At 46.7% G+C, this 20,653-nt stretch overlaps 1 protein-coding gene across 3 annotated transcripts in view; it reads left to right on the top strand.

Annotated features, from left to right (window-relative positions):
- Window positions 1–3,692: 3,692 nt before the first annotated feature.
- SMAD2 (SMAD family member 2) overlaps window positions 3,693–20,653 on the top strand; it is a 56,945-nt gene continuing 39,984 nt past the window's right edge. For 2 of the 3 annotated variants that reach the window (XM_075411111.1, XM_075411109.1), the window contains exons 1-2: window positions 3,693–3,756; window positions 17,646–17,938. In XM_075411111.1, the coding sequence (XP_075267226.1) occupies window positions 17,703–17,938 (236 nt within the window). In that variant the 5' untranslated portion in view covers window positions 3,693–3,756; window positions 17,646–17,702. Of the gene's footprint in view, window positions 3,757–7,256; window positions 7,302–17,645; window positions 17,939–20,653 lie in introns of all 3 variants that reach the window. The other variant, XM_075411110.1, reaches the window with a different exon arrangement.

The following is a 20,653-nucleotide window of genomic DNA, read 5'->3' as shown; positions in this document are numbered from 1 at the left end:
TTAAAGCCCTGATGCTGCTGCCTTCCATTTGCTTTATTTCCCCTGCTGCTTGCACTTTCCTTTCCTAAAGAAAGGAGTTTTACACAAATGTTGTTTTTTCTTGCTGGCATCCCCCAGTATAAGCTCACCAACCTTCTGACCTGTTTCAACCAAACCTAACAGAGACGCAGAGCTTTTGGAAATACAAGATCTGTCAAGTTCCATGGCAAACATTAGAAAAGACGAACCTTGTTTGTGCTCGGTCTGGGAGAAAGGCGGAGAAAGCTCAGCCCTTATCAGCACCGTTTGGCTTCTTTGGCAGCAGAGGAACGGTGGGCAGCGGGCCAGCCAGCGCACGCAAGGCCCTGAACCAGCCATAGCACGTGCTGCTCCACGCCCAGACAGCCAACCAGTAAAAGTAGGTTGGGGACATAGAAAGGAGCTTTGGATATATCAGAAGTCAGCCTCGGGGATGTACGAGGAGAGGGGGCTGTGGATTTATTGCAGCGGAGAGGTGAAGGGAATGTCTGAAACAAATCCATAGAAAACTGAGTTTAATTAACTTGCTGTTCATAGAAAAAGATTCTCTCTGAATGCAGTGAAACCTCCACAAAGCAAGCGCTGTGCTGGCTCAATGGCCTGTATCTGCTTCCAGGTACAGCATGCCTGGAACACCTCCTTATCTTCAAAAACATGATGGTGTATCTGTTAGCCGCTGTGCATCGTCTGCAGCGGGTATCTTCTGCATTTTATTTTTCTGTTGATTTCATGACCAGCTTGAATCTCAAGCTGATGGAACTGGGGGGGAAAAAATACAACAAAAAACCACCCCTGAATAAGCTGCATGTCTGCTTCAAGCTGGGAAAATCCAAGGACAGATGAGGCCAGAGGGAGATTTCTGCAGGTCCACATCTATCATTCTGTCAGAGGGGCTAAACGACGGGAGAGGTGCCTCACCTGGCTCCTGAGAAAACCAAGCCTGCTGAGATGGGATACGTGCCCAAGCCGCTGAATCACACCACCTACGTCACCGGGCGCAGAGACCATTTCCATCTGGAAGAGGAGTGTCTCTCCGGAGAGCAAGCTGTTACACTGGCGAGATGTGGCCTCAGGTATAAGAGAAGCAGCCTGCAGCTGAGATACATGGAGGAGGGAATAAGGAAAAGTATCGAAGACTGAGGCCAGTCTCGTTTCATGTCTTTATCAGTGATCTGGATGAGGGGATTGAGCGCTCCCTCAGTAAGTTTGCAGGTGACACCAAGCTGGGCAGGAATGTCGATCTACTCGAGGGTAGGCAGGGTCTGCAGAGGGATCTGGACAGACCGGATCGATGGGCTGAGGCCAAGTGTATGAGGTTCAACAAGGCCAAATGCTGTGTCCTGCCCCTGGGTCACAACAACCCCAGGCAATGCTACAGGCTTGGGGAGGAGTGGCTGGAGAGCTGCACGGTGGAAAAGGACCTTGGGGTGTTGGTCGACAGCCAGCTAGCAATGTGCCCAGGTGGCCAAGAAGGCCAGCGGCATCCTGGCTTGTATCAGGAATGGTGTGGCCAGCAGGAGTAGGGAGGTGATTGAGCCCCTGTACTTGGCACTGGGGAGGCCACACCTTGAGTGCTGCGTTCAGTTTTGGGCCCCTCACTACAAGAAGGACATTGAGGGGCTGGAGTGTGTCCAGAGAAGGGCAACGAGGGTGATCAGGGGTCTGGAGAACAAGTCTTAGCAGGGTTGGCTGAGGGAGCTGGGATTGTTTAGTATGGAGAAGAGGAGGCTGAGGGGAGACCTTCTTGCTCTCTACAGCTACCTGAAAGGAGGTTGTAGTGAGGCGGGTGTTGGTCTCTTCTCCCAGGTAACCAGCGACAGGACAAGAGGAAATGGCCTCAAGTTGGGTCAGGGGAGGTTTAGGTTGGATATTAGGAAAAATTTCTGTACTGAAAGAGTGGCCAGGCATTGGACCAGGCTGCCCAGGGCAGTGGTAGAGTCCCCATCCCTGGAGGGGTTCAAAAACCGTGTAGATGTGGCACTTCAGGACATGGTTTAGCAGGCATGGGGGTGTTTGGGTGACGGTTGGATGTGATGATTTTCGAGCTCTTTTCCAACCTTAATGATTCTATGAGAAGCAGAAAAATGGATCGTCTCCAACAGACTGCCGGCGAGGCAGGAACAGGCCTTTTCACCCAAAGAAACCCTGTTAAACTCCCGCAGAGAGAGCAGCAATAGGTTCCGCAGGCCGATGGCTCCCCGGCTGCGCAGCTCCAAGCAACCGCCATGAATTCACTCACAGGGAGCCTTGACATTTGCCGAAGCGCAGGAATTCAGTTCTCACAGAATCACAGAATGGTCGGGGTTGGCAGGGACCTCTGTGGGTCACCCAGTCCAACCCCCTGCCCAAGCAGGGTCACCCAGAGCAGGCTGCACAGCACCGCGTCCAGGCAGGGCTTCAATATCTCCAGAGAAGGAGACTCCACAGCCTCCCTGGGCAGCCTGTGCCAGGGCTCCGTCACCCTCAGAGGGAAGAAGTTCTTCCTCATGTTCAGCTGGAACTTCCCCTGCTTCAGTTTGTGCCCATTGCCCCTTGTCCTGTCGCTGGGCACCCCTGAAAAGAGTCTGGCCCCGTCCTCCTGACACCCACCCTGCAGATATTTGTAGGCATTTCTAAGGTCCCCTCTCAGCCTTCTCTTCTCCAGGCTGAAGTTATGTTCCGTCATTACCACACCGCGGGTGGTTAAAGCCGTGACCAGCCTGCTGAAGGCAGTCACTACAATTAAAAAAAAAACCACAAACAAACCCCAGGATAACCCGAGGGGAAAACCGCTCTGTTCTGAGGCGTCAGGGCGGCCTGCTCCCGGCGCCACGCCTCGGGGGCCCTCCGCACCGCGGCCTGCCCGGCCTCAAGCTGCATGGAGACGAAGCCTCGGATGGTTTAAACCTGTTTCGGGATGAGAGCGGGGAAATGGGGCCGGGGGAGCGGGGCCGTGCCGTCCTCAGGCCGCGGCTGCGGTGACAGAGGGGCGTCGCGCCCCTGAGGGGCCGCCATGGCCGCCGCCCCTCCCCGGCCTCCCCCTGAGGGAAGAGGTTTCGCCCTCCCTCGGCCAAGGAGCCTTTAAACTCCGATGTAGTTGTGGTTTTACCAGCCGCCCAAGGGCAGGCGGCCCGGGGTGCCGCCGTGCGGGCCCATGCCCGAGGGGATCTCCACAGCGAAGGAGCGCACTACTTTTTCTCAGCTCCCACCCGCGCCCGGCGCGGAAGGGGACGGGAGCCAGAGGCACCGCTCGCTCTCCCCGCCACTGCGGCTGCGCGCCTGCGGGGCACCCGAACCTCCGCGCCCGCTTCGCCGCTCCCGATCAACCGCCCCTGGCGGGCGCGCGGGGAGAGGAGTGACAGCCGGCGAGGCCAATGAGCGGCGCCGCCCCGCCCCCGCCGCGCGGGGCACGCAGCACCGCCCACCCGGCTCCGTCTCCCTTCGCCTCGCGTCTTTTTTTTTTTTATTTTTTTAATTTCTCTCTCGTGTGTGCTTTTTTTTTTTTTTTTCCGCCGCGGGCACTCGATTGGCGGCCCAATCCGCCAATCGGCGCCTCGGGCCGGGCCTCCGCTCCCGCTACCCAATCCTCCCCCGCCCCTTTCTCAAATGACGTGCGGCGGAACCAATGCTCCGCCTCCCCGCCCACCGCCGGGGAGGGGGGCGGGTAACGGCGGGAGCCAATGGGCGCGGGGAGGGCGGGCGCGCAGGGGCAGGCAGCGCTGAGGGAGGAGGGCGGCCGCGCCGCTCGCCGAGGCAGAGGTTGGTCCCGGGGCGGTTTCGGCGGGCGGCGGGGCCGCGCTGCGGGAGGGGGGCTCCGGGCGGCCGCTCGCCGGGGAAGGGAGGGCCCCGCCGGGCTGCGTGGGGACCGGGCCGGGCCTGCTCCCGGCGGGGGGGCCGGGGGCGCCTCCCCACGCCCTCCTCCCCCTTTGTTGTGGTGGGACGCGGCCGCGCTGGGCCCCGCTGGCGGTGCGGGGCGGCCGGGGACGGCGCGGGGTGGGGTGAGGTGAGGTGTGTGTGTGGGGGGGCTGCTACTGGGTGTGCGTGAGGGGGAGCGGGGCGCGGGAGGTCGGGGTCACCCCCCGCAGGGATCCCCCCGGGGTGGGGAGGGCCGGCCGGTGCCCCCCCTCCCTGTGCATGTGAACGGGGGGGGGGGGCGAGGGGAGGGGAGAAGCCCCCAGAGTTCTGCTGCTCCTTCTTTTGCCCCCCCCCCCCTCCACCCTTCTCTTCCCGGCCCCTTTTTTTTTTTCTCGCAGAGATCAGGTGTGCCAAACTTGGCGCCGGGGCGGCGGAGAAAGTTAGGAGCGAGTGGCAGAGGAGGCGTTTTAGGATGGCGAGGCTTCGGCCCCCGTGTCTGGCCCCTCTCCTCGCTCCGGAGCCGTGGATGGGAAACGCACGGGGATGTGTGTGCGGGGAATGGGGATCAGTGGTGCTCTGAGTAGCGTTGGTTCTGGTGCTGTAGCTGTCCGTGCGTCGTGAGGTGTGAACAGGCGTGGTCTGCTGGAGTGCTTCATCATCCACCTAGAAGAGCGCATGGGAGAAGCTGCGTTGCGATAAGTGCGAGGAGCTGTAGAGTTCCTATTTGTAAATTTTTCTGGGGAGCGGAAGGGAGGAGAAAAAGCGTGACCCAATATGGTCTTCCACTCTGGGAAAATAAAAGAAGGGGAAAAAAAAAAATGGGTGCATGAAGAGCCCTGGTGATAGTCTTTGAGAGCTGTTGGATTGTAGAGCTGGTTTTTGGGCTGCAGCCTAGTCTCGTGTCTTTTTGGTTGCCCGTCACAGTTTATGACTAAAAAAACACCCAACACATGTGCGTTGTGCTCTGTGCAAATACTTTACAAACAAGTGGATAGCATTAGGAGAAAGTTTTGCTTACTGGGTTCACAGAACAAGTATTTCTGAAAATGCTGCTGGTGAATTCTGCAGCCTGTGAGTACTGCGTGCGGCGGTCACGTTATCACAGTTCATGGTTATAAACGAGTCAGATTCCATCTGTAGCAAGAAGTTCATAATGACAGCTTATTAGGAGACTGCACATAAGAGCAGGTTTGTCTGTTCTTAAGTGTTCCTGTCTTAGCCTGGAGAGCCGTACTTTCAAACTGATTCATGACATTATTTCTGTGGGGGCTGGACTCTGTAGGGGGAGACTGAGTAGTCTTTGCTCTGTTCTCCAGGCTGAAAAAAAAAACCTAACTCCAGCCCTCTTGTTGTTAAGGCAAAAGGCTTGTCTTAGCAGAACAAGGTTGCTGTTTAGACTTTGCTGTGCTTTATCGCAGTGTTGGAGCTTGGGAGTAGATTATTTGTGTGTGTTTGTTCTGAGGCGTAGCTTTAAAACTTCTTAAACATTTACAAACTCTGGTGAATTAGAGGGGAATGAGAATGTAAGTAAAGGGGAGGTTTTTGAAGTCCCTTCCCCCCCCCCCCCCCCCCCCCCCCGTTTGCTTAGCACTATCGTGATGAAAGATAGCATTAGTTACAGATGCCTTTGAAAAGAGGAAGGGGAGTATCTCATTTAAACTTAACTCAAAGATAAGCCTAAGCACATATTTAACAATATGTTGAGATGTTTAAGAGAGTAACCTGATGGTTGATTGTTGTTTGCTGTTGCATGGATCAGACTTGGACTACAGGGACAGTTACCAAAATGAACGGAAGTGTTTGAAGATCCAGTTTTCTTTAGGGAAGAAACTGGGAATGTGTAACATAATCTTGGCAAATAATTTGTCAGCTTGCCTGAGATTCTGTTGGATGATAAACACAGTTGAAAAAATGAGGTTAAAAAAATTATTCTCTTAACTGATCTCTTCTTTTCCTCCACCCAGAAGCTAGGTTCATGAACAAAATCAAATAAGTTTGAATTACACAGTAAATCTCCAAATGAAAGGTGCTCCTGGGTCCTCCTCCATCTTCCTGTTCCACTTGATCTTTCAGAAATGTTGAGCACCAGTTGATGTAATTGAGTTTATTTGCGCTCCAAAAAATCTCTGCTACTGAGAGAAACTTTAAAAAACAAAACTTGTTTCCATCTCCCTAATCCCTTCCCCACAAAAGTACTGGGAGAACAGACTTTGTAATAGGTTCTGGGTAACAACAAATCCGAGCTCTGCTTGAGACTGAAGAGAATTCCGAAGTTGTGTTTATATAAAGAACAATACGCAAAGTTTTATTTATTATCAAAAGTATTCTAGAGTTTTCAAATGTATTCAGTGCTGCCTTAATGATTGTGCATGTAAATGCCCTGTAATTGAAAGCATCCATTTATGGGCCTGACTTGCCAAGTGAGCTGTAAATTCTGCTTTTCAGATTGGATTTAATGACTTTTATCATAAAGCCACAAACTGGTTGTGAACTGTGCCGAGAGGCAAACAATACCTAAGCTTACTTTGCCAAAATATTTGTAATTGTTGATGTGTTAAACTGAATTGCTGCAGGTCATGCGATGAGATTAGTTTTTTTGCAATAGAATGGAGAGTACAGGCAGCCCTGTGTTCAATACTCTCTGGGCTAGAAGAAATTGGCTGCTGCAGAAAACCTTCCTAAGCATGGCTCTCCACTTCCACTAGAGAATCTGTGTTACAAACACTAAGGCTTCGTTCCGGATGACATTTTATTACGATCATGTGTGTTTGACAGCCCTAGTGCGAAGTAAGACCAAGAAGGGTCTGTGAGAGAGCAGTTCCTGGGTCTCTCATCAGTTTAGTCTGGGGCTTGAGCTTGATTTAATTAACGCTGGAGCAATATGAGCTTAACATAAGACACTCTTGGGCACAGTGAACTCTGCTTATCAAGGGGCTGGAGGGGGTGGCTGGTTTGAAGAACATTTACCTTACGCCTGTTTTGAAAGTGAACTTACATTATCTAATTGTTAAATGCAATTATTTGTGGTTTAACAAAGTGGAGAAACTGCTAAGCTATACAGGTGAAAACTGAAACGGGTACCTAGGTACCTGGTAATCAGTTCTGTGAGTATTCCTGTCAAATTTAGCCCAGGAGTATTTATTTTCTAAAATAAAGAAACTGACACTTGCCTGTTATATATGGAAAATTTTAGTCAAAACAGATGAAGTGAGAAGGGCTTGAACTGCTGTGGTTTGGAGTGCTTATTCGATGCTTTTGTGGGGCTATTAAGCCCTTTGGGTTTTGAGGAGCAGTATGGTGAGGTGGTTGGTAATGCTGAGTAGGTGGAAGAAGTTTGCTGCTTTGCAGAGACAGGTGGATTGGCCGACTGTAGTGGTGGTAATTTTCCTCTTTTGTAATTCTAGGAGAGTTGCTAAAATACGTCGGTCCTATTAGTAATTTGATCAAAGGTCAGTAAAATTAACATCTCCTCTTCTTTCTTGTGTCTCCAGTTGCATGCAATTTTAGTCGACTGTGGATGCATGTGTTAATACAGTGTGCTAATTTTCTAATAGCAATACAGCTTTTCATTATTACACTTGTCTGTAATTTGCAGTAGTCTTTAGTAATTGAAGAAAAATCCAGCTTCTGAAGCTTTCATAACATCATGATCATGCTTATTTTAGTTCTGTGTATGAGAAAAATGAGCTTTCTCCTTTGATTCATAATCAGACTTCATGAAATGAGTGCAATGAAAAAAGTCTGCTTTCGAAGTAGGTGGGTAATTCTGTTTTCAGTGAGCTGTATAAAGATAAAACAGTTATGCAGAGTTTCAAGATGCATTGCAGTACCAGAGCATAATAAACTTAAAAATTCCGTGTATAGGCACATTGCAAAATCCTCATTCTGAAGCTGACCCAGAGGAAGAATTTTCTTCGCTCCTGTCCCCCCGGATCCAAAGCAGCTTGCCTTGAACTGCATCGGCTCGTGTCAAAGCTGAACCCAGGACCTTGGCTTTACTTCTCGGAGCTTTGGCCAGATGGAGCTGCGGGCCAGATGGAGCCCCTGGGGAGGGAGCTCTTTAGAGCCACTCCCCACTGCTGGCCTGACTGGCTGAAAAGCTCAACTGGGGGCTGGATCCGAGAGCATCGCTCGGTGGGGCTAGATTCCCCTTCCCCCAGCTCTCTACCCCCACCTTCCCAAAGCTAAAGACTCCAAACACCCAAAAATCCAGTCAGGGAATACTTAGAGCTGTCCTGCTCTGACTTGAATATGGGGAGAGAAGGATGGGCACCATTTCTGTTTCTCATGTTCCTCAGAAAAGTATGTGTGTGGCAGCAGGTTTGAGCTTTTCCAGGTCTCTCTAACGTGTGTTTGTAAGGAAAGAAGAAAGAATTAGCCCTTCTGGAATCTCAAAAGGCAGTTTTTGGAGGGTGCGATGGAAGTGGAATGCATTCTCTTGTCTGTTCCACCGAGTGCTTTAACTAGAGTAGGTTCTGTCTGAAAGGGAAAAGACTGGCTTTAATTTTAGTTTGAATTTCATGCAGAATTCAGGTTTCCTGGGAGTTGAGATCATTAACGCTGGGGAAAACTTTCTCATATTCCACTGAGAATAAACTGTCTCCTTGTTGTTTGGAATAACACAACCTAAAGGATCCAGCAGCAGATCATAAATTAATTTTGTTTTGCTTCTGTTCAGCGCAAGATGAAATACTTGTTTTATCATTTCTCTAAGTCTTAATGACTTTTGATTAATATAGGAGACATACGCAGTACTGCATAAGCTGTGCCCTTTAAAACTTCAACTCTCAGTGTTGTTTAGGCTAACGTAAGGTCTTGATGCTGCCCGAGATAGACTGTGCTTCAATTAATACTACCTTATTCTGAAGCCACTAGTATCGCAGGGATGCACGTGAAGGGAAAGGGTGGATATTCCCTCGTCTTCTAGAAGGTCTGAAACATTGTGCACTTGGTGAAATTGATAAAGAATCTTGTCCAAATTCCAGGATTAATGAAAAAAAAGTTGCATTTAAAAGAAAAATCACAAAAATGGGACTAAAATAGGGAGGAAACAAACTTCTAGGCTCTCTCTCAAATGCCACAAATTATTTTCCTCGATCGTCTTTCCTCAAGAGCTTAACTTCTGTCGTCTTTATCCAGAAGAGCTCTCGCAAATGAAATTCTTCTAAGCCAGAATACTTCTAGTAAAACCAGGAGAGATCAGATTTCTTTATTTCGGGTTTAAGATGAATAAGCAGACTGATATGAAATATGTTGCATAAGGCTTTAGAATAAATTAGCCAGAAATTGCTTGATATTTTTGGTAGCACCAGTGTGTTTATAGTGTGTTCCAGACACTCAGGAAAGGAAAATTTCCCTTGAAGATTTTAGTCTGCTAGCATGCTGCCCTTAAGGTTTTCTTCATCTTTTATGCTTAGTTATTACTGGGATCATGGGCTTAATGTTTAATACTTGTTCCAGAGAGAACCACAGTAGAATGGAATAATAGCAGACATGACTCAGACTGTGACTTTAAGAGTTGCCAACTATGACACTGTTTGACCAACTACAGAAACATGTGTGCATCAGGAAGCAGAGATACACTACGGGGGCAGGGATGAAACAAATACCACCGAAGTTAGGCAACTTGTAAAATTTCCAGTATTAATCCATTGGGAATAACAGCACGTGCTCCCTGTGTTCCAGCAATCTGAAGAAATGCTTGTACCTCTCTGGGCAACAGAGCGAGTAGTCCTTGAGTATTCAAAGCTGCAGTTTTGAGTCCCAAGATGTTGGTGTGTTGTAGTGGGAGTACTAAGGAAGGTAAAAGATCAGATTTGGGCTGTGATGCTGGGCCTCAGTAGAAGAGGGTGAGCAATGGAGAGACAGTGCAAAGAAAAAGCAGTGGCAAAGTGCATTTAAGGTCCTTGAAAGCAAAGGCCGTACATGAATACTCAGTTGTTGGAGATGGTTGGATGCAGACTACAAGGAAATCACAAAAACTATATTGCAAGGAAGAAGGGATGTTACATATTTGGAATGTATTTAATGTGACGTGGAAATGTTTCTTGCAGTGTTGGCAAAGATTGTTTTCTGGGTGCATTTGGGGAAAAAGCATTTTATATTACTTTTGTGGATGAAGAAGGTGTACAAGTAAAAACACAAGAGGAATGTTTTTAGAAGAGGCTAGTGTCAACCGTAACAGTGTGTGAGAGGGTGATTCTTTAGGAACAAAGATCAAAAATACTTAAATTACTGTATCAATTTGAAGGCAAAAGTTACAGGTGATGAAAAGCGGGTTGGTGTCAAAAATGAGCTGCAACAGTGACTCGTAGACCCATTAGTAAAAACAGGGTGTCTGAGATTGTGGATACAGTTAGAACCCAACACAACTGTAGGGCTTCACATTTTTATTTGAGCTTCTGCCAGATGTTCAAGCAGCAGACACTTGCTGTCCACCTTCTGTCTCCAAATTCATAGAATCAGAGAATGGTTTGGGGTGGAAGGGACCTTATAGACCATCTGGTTCCAACCCCCTGCCATGGGCAGGGACCCCTTCCACCAGACCAGGTTGCTCAGAGCTCCATCCAACCTGGCCTTGGACCCTGCCAGGGAGGGGGCAGCCACAGCTTGTCTGGGCAACCTGGGCCAGGGCCTCACCACCCTCAGCGTAAATAAGTTCCTTATATCTAATCTAAATCTACCGTCTTTCGGCTTGAAGCCATTACCCCTTACCCTGTCACAGAATCACAGAATAGTAGGGGTTGGAAGGGACCTCTGTGGGTCACCCAGTCCAACCCTCCTGCCGAAGCAGGGTCACCTACAGCAGGCTGCACAGGACCTTGTCCAGGCGGGTCTTGAATATCTCCAGAGAAGGAGACTCCACAACCTCCCTGGGCAGCCTGGGCCAGGGCTCCGTCACCCTCAGAGGGAAGAAGTTCTTCCTCATGTTCAGACGGAACTTCCTCTGCTTCAGTTTGTGCCCATTGCCCCTTGTCCTGTCGCTGGGCACCACTGAAAAGAGCTTGGCCCCATCCTCCTGACACCCACCCTTCAGATATTTGTAGGCATTTATTAGGTCCCCTCGCAGCCTTCTCTTCTCCAGGCTGAACAAGCCCAGCTCCCTCAACCTCTCCTCGTAGGGGAGATGCTCCAGTCCCCTCACCATCCTCGTAACCCTCCGCTGGACTCTCTCCAGTAGCTCTTCATCTTTCTTGAACTGGGGAGCCCAGAACTGGACACAGTACTCCAGATGAGGCCTCACCAGGGCAGTGTAGAGGGGAAGGAGAACCTCCCTCGTCCTGCTGGCCACACTCTTCTTGATGCACCCCAGGATCCCATTGGCTTTCTTGGCAGCCAGGGCACACTGCTGGCTCATGGTTAACCTGTCGTCCACCAGGACGCCCAGGTCCCTCTCCACAGAGCTGCTCTCCAGCAGGTCCACCCCAAGCCTGTACTGGTGCATGAGGTTGTTCCTCCCCAGGTGCAGGACCCTGCATTTGCCTTTGTTGAACCTCATCAGGTTCCTCTCTGCCCAGCTTTCCAGCCTATCCAGGTCACGCTGAATGGCAGCACAGCCTTCCGGTGTGTCTACCACACCTCCCAGTTTGGTGTCATCAGCAAACTTGCTGAGGGTACATTCTAACTCTTCCTCCAGGTCGTTGATGAAGAAGTTAAACAAGACTGGGCCCAGTACTGACCCCTGGGGGACACCACTTGTCACCAGCCTCCAACCAGACTCAGCGCCGCTGATGACAACCCTCTGAGTTCTGCCATTCAGCCAGTTCTCTATCCACTTCACCAACCACTCATCCAGCCCACACTTCCTCAGCTTCCCTAGGAGGATGTTATGGGAGACTGTGTCGAAAGCCTTGCTGAAGTCAAGGTAGACAACATCCACGGCTCTCCCTTCGTCTACCCAGCCAGTCATGTCATCGTAGAAAGCTATCAGATTGGTCAGGCATGATTTCCTCTTTGTGAATCCATGCTGACTACTCCTGATAACCTTCTTTTCTTCCACTTGCTTGATGATGGCCTCCAGGATAAGCTGCTCCATCACCTTTCCCGGGATGGAGGTGAGGCTGACCGGCCTGTAGTTCCCTGGGTCCTCACGCCTGTGTCAAAAGTCCCTCTCCAGCTCTCTCACAGGCCCCTTCAGGCACTGGTAGCTGCTCTGAGGTCTCCCCCCAGCTTTCTCCTCTCCAGGCTGACCAGCCCCAGCTCTCCCAGCCTTTCCTCACAGCAGAGGGGTTCCAGCCCTCGGATCATTGCTGGGGCCTCCTCTGGCCCCGCTCCCACAGCTTCAGGTCTGTCCTGTGCTGAGGGCTCCAGAGCTGGACGCAGGACTCCCGGGGGGGTCTCAGTAGAGCAGAGGGGCAGAATCCCCTTGCTCGCTCTGTGCCCACGCTGCTGGGGATGCAGCCCAGGGCACGGTTGGCCTGCTGAGATGCCAGCACATGTTGCCAAGTCAGTGTTGAGCTTCTTGTCAACCAGTGTCCCCAAGTCCTTCTCCTCAGGGCTGCTCTCCATTTCCCTCCCAGCCTGTATTTGTACTTGGGATTGCTCCAATCCATGTGCAGGAGCTTGCACTTGGCCTTGTTGAACTCCATGAGGTTTGTGTAGGCCCACCTCTCAAATTCCTCATGAGGTGTAATTTCTGTCTTTGTCCTTTTTAGTTTAAGTATAATATTGAGAGCTCTAGCATAATATGACCAAAAATGTAAGGTAAAAGATAACCATATACAGATACCATTTTTCTGTGCTCTTTAGATCAGTCCTTATGCAATGTCTTCAAGTACTTGCAGTTGAAGTAGTAAAGCTTTCAGGCTTGGCATCTGTCCAGAGGAGCTTCCCAAACTGTGTGAGCTGTGTTCAGATACTTTCTTTGGGACAAGAGGCCGATAGTCCTTTATTTGAGGGAGGGACGTGATTCAAATGTACAGAGTCGTGAAGCTTGCAAACAAGATGAATACAAACAGTCCTTCAGCAAAGCTTGCAGTGGTAGAACAAGAGGCATTTTCTGAAAGTAGGAGAAGAATAAAGGTATCTAAAAGTACTTCTTTAAACAGTAGGCAGTAAAATTCTGGTGCTTGCGCACAATGAGCAGTTGTGAAGGCAGGTTCAAAAAGTAGTTAGATGAATTTGTGGACAACAGGTCCATAAATGGCTGCTAAAGGAATAGGTAGGAATGTAGCCTGTCATTTCCTGCTGTAACAGTATAAGACGCTGAAGAATTATGAGGAGAATGGGCTACAGAAAACAGCCAGATTCGTGTGCTTTCCTCGAGCAGCGTGTGCTTCAGCCACTTTAGGAGATGGAGCACTAGGCTACATGCACCACTCCTCTGACCCAGTAGGGATTTTCTTACTAATTTCTTTATTGCTGGTTTTTCCTTGCATAATTTGCATTTATCCAAATTGCTCAGAATTCCAGCTAACGATGCCTTGTGCTTTGCAGTGCCTCCTCTAGGCTTTTTGCATAAATGAAGCTGGCTGAAATGTTCTTCCATGAGTACTACTCGCAATTGGCTGAAGTATTAAGCTGAATGAAGTCCTGCCCTACTTGTGTCACATTCTCTCTGCTCAGCCTTTGAAAGATACGGGGCCACTACTGGAATAACTTGGTGAAATTCTTATGGATACTCCTGGCAAATCTCTGACATGGTAAAACAATAGCTAGAAGGAAGAAGTTTAAGGCTCCCAGACTCTGTCTGCAGCTGTGGAGTATGCTGTGGGTTTTTTGTTGTTTTTTTTTTAAATAGCTGCTAAGCTGCAGTAATCATGGTGATAAAGGGCTCTTTAAACTGTCCCTTTGTGTTTGTTTTGGTTTGTTTTTTTCTTTAAAAAACTAATTTTCACAAGGGTAGCAAATCAGCCTGTGCTTTCTGACAGCTTCTACAGAAGCTGGATGAGCACACGTCTGTAAGGGAACTAGTTAGAACTAAGTATAATGCCTGGAAATTTCTGATTAATTAAGTCTGAGCTTGCTGTCTTTCGGAAATGGGAAAAGAATTTTTTTTTTTGCCTCAGTATTTCAAAATAGCATGAGAGTTCAAATATAAAGAAAAACTGAAATGTATGGGGCTTCTAAATTCTTTGCTGCTGAAAGACTTAAATCTCTCAATAAGCATTTGAAGCAGAAAGGCAAATCTTAGTTTAGAAAAAAAAAGAGCGCCAGAGAATATGGAAAACGCTATATAGATCAGTGCTATGTCTTAAGGGAGAGAATACTGCAAAACTGGATGCCTCATCATGAGGAGTATTGTAAAGCTGAAAAATTAGATGAAAGCATTGAGAGTATTTAGAGGGCCTGGAAGAATAGGCAATTTACCTTGGTGATAAGTGAGACCCTACAGAAGTGTGTGTTTCATAAGGCTGACAATCACAGGAGTACTGTGGGGCATTGAAAGGTGTCAAATTTGAAGCGAAAGGACAGGAAATACATATATTAATGTGTCAGTGGGCTCCATAAACAGGAGAAGAATTGGTGTGTGGATAAGCAATGATAGTGGCACTTGGTTGCCTGCATCTGTTAGTGTTGAATTTAATGTTCAGATACTGCACCATCAATTGCCAGTGTTTAAAACGTGATCTTTGAAGCAAAAGAGGCTATCCTCTTTGGTTTAGTCCTTTCCAGTTTCTTGTGTATGCCTCTGAAGCATCTGATGTCCTCTCTCAGAAATTGAAGTCTTTTTGTAAAGCTCCAAGTGACTGCTGTTCCCTGTTTCAGAAACCTAGTGTGAGTGTTTGAGAACAGCGGAGGCTGTGCAAGCCTCCCGTTCCATCTCTGGAGCTACTCGGTGTACTGGATTAGGGCTCTAATGTGTTCCACTCCCAGGCCTGCAAACAGTTCCAAACACGTGGATGAGGGAGTAAGAATGCTTAATTTGGCTTTGCCACCAAAATAAATGATCTAAATTAAAGTACGTGCCCTGGTTGCGTTTCCAGCGATGCAGTCAGTGCTAACACTGCTGTTGAAGGCTGGGGCTGGAGTCCTCTATCCACGCTCCCGTAACTCACCTGCCATCAGTGTGAGTGCCTACAGTACTGTGGGTGAGCCGGTGCAACTTGTTAACACGAAAGAGAACTAACTCAGCAAAAAAAAACAAACCCCAGCAACCCTTGGTCAGTTTTTACTTGATTATCTGGCTGAGTCTTTGTGGAAAGGTATCAGCACTGGTGCCAAGGTGGGGCTGGTGGTGGTGTCACTGGAAAGGAAGGAGACTTGGGCTGAGTGTTGACTTGGCTCCATATGAAACTCTACCCAGAGTGTCCTAGTCAGTGTTTAATTTGACAGTGTTGGATATTGAGTTGATTTTTTTTGTTTGCTGCAGCCAGGGCTCCAGTGCAATGGTTTTACTGGCTGCAAAACCTGCAGTCTGAAATATTGGGGACAATTCTGTAATAATTTAATGTTATTGAGAGAATAAAAGTTCTTTTCATATTATAGTCTTAGGTGAAAATGAATGCCTTGACTTTTTACTGAGGCCTCTACTGACAGGACAAGGGGCAACAGTTTTAAACTGAGAGTGAGTGGATTTAGAGTGAATAGAAGGAAGAAATACTTTACAATGAGGTTGGTGAGGCACTGGGACAGGTTGCCGAGAGAAGTTGTGGATGCCCCAACATTGGAATTGTTGAAAGTCAGGTTGGACGGGGCTCTGAGCCACCTGATCAAGTTGAAGGTGTCCCTGCCGATGGCAGGGGAGTTGGACTAGATGATTCTTAAAGGTCCCTTCCAACCCAACCCATTCTGTCATTCTCTCATTTAGGATAGACTATTTGGAATAATTTGCAGAAAGTTACTGGTGTTAATCTTGAGTCCCTGTTAATTGGAACCTCTGGCTCCTAGACTCCAGAAGACTACAATTCTTGCTTCAGTCTTATTTTTAGGTGCTCTCAGAAGCTGCTGTATGGGGGTATAATTTAGTTAAATGAAATGTCCTTCCTACCGAATGCTCTGTTTTGTGGACATTGAAAAGTTACGATTTAAAGTTACCTGTAGAATATAATCTAGTGTTTCTTGACTGGTTGGTCCTCACTGAAACAGCAAAGACATGACAAGGCATAAATTAGCCGTGAATACTGTATCCTGAAGTATCCCAAATCAACCATGCCGTTTCACAGACGGGAAATTTCAATAAGGTGAAGTTGGGGTGTTTTGGATAGAAGTGAGGCATACGCCTGTGCAGGATGGAGAGGCTCGTAAGCTGACTCAAAACCTTGAGTCAAGTAGCCTGAAGGTGGTGTTAGCTCTTAGGTAAAACACGGCGTTTTCAGCTGAGTAAACTAACGTACACAGCTTGGAAACGAGGACAGGCTGAGGGATTTGGGGCTGTTCAGCCTGGAGAAGAGAAGGCTCTGGGGTGACCTTAGAGCAGCCTTCCAGTGCCTGAAGGGGCTGACAGGAAGGATGGAGAGGGGCTTTTCACAAGGATGTGTAGTGATAGGACAAGGGGGAATGGCTCTAAACTAAGAGAGGGCAGATTTAGATGAGATGTTAGGAAGAAATGCTTCCCCATGAGGGTGGTGAAACCCTGGTCCAGGTTGCCCAGACAAGCTGTAGCTTCCCCCTCCCTGGCAGTGCTCAAGGCCAGGTTGGATGGAGCTCTGAGCACCCTGGTGTGGTGGAAGATGTCCCTGCTGATGGCAGGGGGGTTGGAACCAGATGATCTGTAAGGTCCCTTCCAACCCAAACCATTCTATGATTCTATGAAACAAGGTAACTTTCTGGAGTTCAAATACCGCTTTGCTGCCTGGAGATAAGGTTGGTTTTGAGTTCAGTGCCACACTTCTATCCATAGGACCCTTATGTCCTCAAGCAATTTCTGTCAGCTGTCTGCTTGAGAGAGTATGATTGATTTGGGGTTTACGTTTTAATACCTAAAACCAGCCTAACAGAAGCTGCTAAAACAAGGTGTTTTTTCTAAATGGCTGTCATTTCTCTTTGAAATGAAGTGCAAATTGAAGTGAATGCTAAACATAGCTAAAGTTTCAGCATCCCTTCTAGTCTTTCATTTTATATAAATAAGCTGATCAGGTAGTTGATACTGAAGGAAAGGCTATCAAAATTGAAAACAGACAGTTCTGCTACTCAGGGGCCCGCAAACTAAGATTTTAAATATCCTTTAATGAATTTTGAAAGACTTCATGATTTTAAGTACTGCCAGTTGAGAAGATTCGCTATCTGTAGGTCATTGAACTCCACACTGAAAGATGAGAATAAACTTATTACCAAACATACGAGTGAATTCCAAATGGGTGTCCCCAGTGGAACAAAAGTTGGTAGTTATTTAAAACATGACAAACAAAATGAGAAGAGGCTTGTGAAATGGGTGGCTGTTGGAAGACTTCTGTCAAGCTGTAGTGACTAAATGACATTCCAAACACAATTTTGCTTGCTAAATTAATTTGGAGACGTGCAGAACATGCATATATGTGTATGCAATTTGTCAATCACCCATGGAAATTTTTAATAAATGACTAAAATCAACCAGCCTAGGTGCAAAGCTAGACTCAAGTTAACTTCTTTATTTTCTGGAGTTGACTTTAGCTGGGAAAGACTTGAGGAAAATGGAAATGTCGAATCCGACAGCAACCTTAGTCTGCCCTAACTGTTGAAGAGTCTACAGCAAACTTGCATTGTAACTTTATTGATGAAGTACCTAACCATGATGCAGACTACTTCTGACCTATTATCTGACTTGTTTTGGGATGTGGTATCCTATGGCATTCGGTAATGGAAGGTCCTAAACAAGGTATTTGTTTCATGTGAAACCTCAGTGCTAATGTGTCTGTTTTGGTTTGTGTTTTTAGGGCTCAGACGGGAATCTCTAATTTATTGCTTGCTGAGTGTTCTGTCTGGTGAAAGTCATGTCATCCATATTGCCATTCACTCCACCAGTTGTGAAGAGACTTCTGGGGTGGAAAAAATCTGCTGGTGGCTCTGGAGGGGCTGGTGGTGGTGAGCAGAATGGTCAGGAGGAAAAGTGGTGTGAAAAAGCAGTGAAAAGCTTGGTCAAGAAGCTAAAGAAAACGGGACAGCTGGATGAGCTTGAGAAGGCAATTACCACTCAGAATTGCAATACAAAATGTGTGACGATACCAAGGTAAGTGCTGTTGTGTTTGAAATTGTTACAACCACCGAAGAAATGACTAAATGGATGTTTAGGCTAGCCTGTGAACAAATGACTAAAAATCAGTTGCATGCTTTGGATTCTTTAAAACTTCTTTAAAACCTATTTTGGTTTTATATAGTGCTTGCTTACAGCTGAATCACGTGCTTTGTAAAGTGACAATTTCTAATAATAACATTACATTTCAGTTTTTATTACTACATAGATTCTAATTTGTATGTATTCTGGTGGTGACTAGCACAGCGCTTAGTTTGTAGCACTGCCTTACGCTTTTATTTAATAACCCTGTCTGTAATCGAAGGGGCATACTTGAACCTATGCTTCCACTTTAAAAAAAAAACCAAACCAACCTAGTTTTTCCTTGGTCAACACTTCAGTCATCTGATTATTTTCAGTTGCATATGGTAGTTTCATTTAAGTTGTACAAGCTGCATCCATTCTCCCTTCTGAAGGGAAATTCTATCTTTGGAGGCAGGTTGTCTGAAGACAAATTTATTTACTGTGATTATTATTTGTTACTGGTTAATGACAGTGCTTCTTATTAAATGACTTGGAGTATTTCTAGAACTGCTCTTCTGCTCTTGATACATGTATACATTTAGGTGAACGACTTGCATTCTAGCCCTTTGGCTTTCTCAATTCATAGCAACTGCTGTGTGAGAGGCAAGGGTTATGTCTGTAAGTATAATGCAGTCTGCTCTCGAGTCATGCTGTACTGCATTGCCACGAAGGTACATGTGTGAGCTCATTATGTGCAACATAAGTATCCAATCACTTCACAGGTGTGTTTTTCTACGAAAAAGAGGATCTGGTGGCACAGGAATAAGGAATATTCCGGGCGCTTGGCCTCTTGACAGTTCAAATAATTTCTAAGGGAGAGAAACTGCATCTGCTTTAAGACCTTAATTTCTGTATTAGCACATTCATCCCAGCTACTGTTAAACTTGCTATTAATCATAGCGCAAACTAGATTTGACTGGTGTCAGTAATGATTTCCTGATATCAAGTGTATTATAGCTGTTATCTGATGATGGTTTTAGTGTTCTCTTTTAGATTTGACACAGCTTTCTGGGAGAATCGTCAGTATGCTCTGAATGAATGACTACTTTAATTCTGTTCTCTCTTTTCTGTTCACAAATTTGTTTCTAATGCTGCCCTCTGCTTGTATGTTCTTCCCTAGAGCGGTTGCTAAATTCCCTGGGTTTCCTTACTGCTTTCTTACTTTTGCCACCTGGAAAACAATCAGTAATAAAAGATTGGAGCTTTCTTGTCTTAGTGTGTATCAGTAGGCTAGGACTGAAACCTGTAGGGATATATATTTCTTGACTTGTCATGGGATGACTCTGTTTAGCAAGTCTTTACCATGACAAAGACAAAATGCTTAAATGGAAGGCGCTTCCCACGACAGAAGCTAAATATGTGGTGCACTTGGTATAAAATGTGTATCTAAGTTTTAGAACTCCTGGAGAGACTTCCTAGAGCTCTCATGCCGGGATACTGGGGCAATAAACATTGCTGCCTCAGAAGAATAATTGTCTAAATTTAATTTTGCAAATGATGTCAGAAGATACAAGCAGTATGCTAGTATATCATTATTTTCCCAGGCTGCTTGTCTGTATTTGAGTATCTATCTCCTCCTGCTTGTGTGACCTTTTGTGTTAGACTAATCATGGTAAATAATTCTTTAAAACAGACTACGAAGCTCTGTTATATTCTGTATAGCCTCCGTGCTGTGACCAGCAGTTCTTGCTGGGCTGTCATGTACTGTTCTCATCTATCTTCCCAGTCAGCTGTAAAGAGGACTGGACCTAGGTTTTACATTTCTTGACTACCTCAGGAGTAATCCGGTAGCTAGAGAGCTCTTCCAAGTGGCACTGGCTATTACACAAGGTTTAATTTTAAACTAAGAAATGGCTTTGGTATTAAGGGGCGAGATGATATCAGGGTTGCCCGCAGTGCTTTACAGATTTCTTGAGTTTCATAGTTGGCTTTTGGACTGTTGATATTATTTCACTTTGACAGCAGTAGTCTGGGTTCCCAAGCAAGAACAAATGTCAGCTCAGTACTGTAATGACTTCTGGAGATTCTTGTTCTTGGATTTAGTAAGTCAAGGAAATTGCTGCTTGAGACCCACGTTAATGAATGTCTTAAAGATCTGCAGATCAGCAGGGAGAAATAATAAAATGCTGAATTTGACACTTTTTTTTTTCTTCCTAGTCAGCAGGATGTTTGAGGTGCTGAGCTGTTGAGATGCGGTTCTGATGTGACAGCTGGGCTAACTTTCCAAATGTTGTTCTGTGTGGGGAGATTTTTTGTGTTTGGTTTTGTATGGTTTTTTTTTTTTTTAACTAGCTTTTGATTTACTTAGGGTTTAACTCCGTGCAGGTGTTGAGAAGTGTTGTGGGATGCTTCTGTTTGCAACTGTTGCATTATTCTTTCAACAGAAGTCTCAGTTGCGGTTTCACAAATCTCTGGTCCCCTTGGAGATTTCCAGAGAGTTTGATACACTACTTAACTCTAGTATACTTTTTCATCGTTGAAACTTAAACCAACTAAACACCTACAAGCTTTTCTCAGAACTGAGAGCAGCTTGGACAAAGATTGAATTGAATTGCCTCTTCAGAAATCTGCGTATACTTACTGTATGCTGTTGGTAATCCTCCTGCAAGTAGGACTGTTCTTTTTCTG

The sequence above is a fragment of the Opisthocomus hoazin genome, chromosome Z (assembly GCF_030867145.1).
Source record: "Opisthocomus hoazin isolate bOpiHoa1 chromosome Z, bOpiHoa1.hap1, whole genome shotgun sequence".
NCBI classification, from domain to species: domain Eukaryota; kingdom Metazoa; phylum Chordata; class Aves; order Opisthocomiformes; family Opisthocomidae; genus Opisthocomus; species Opisthocomus hoazin.
Note: the sequence above shows the minus strand (reverse complement) of the source record. Positions and strands in the feature narration are given on the sequence as shown.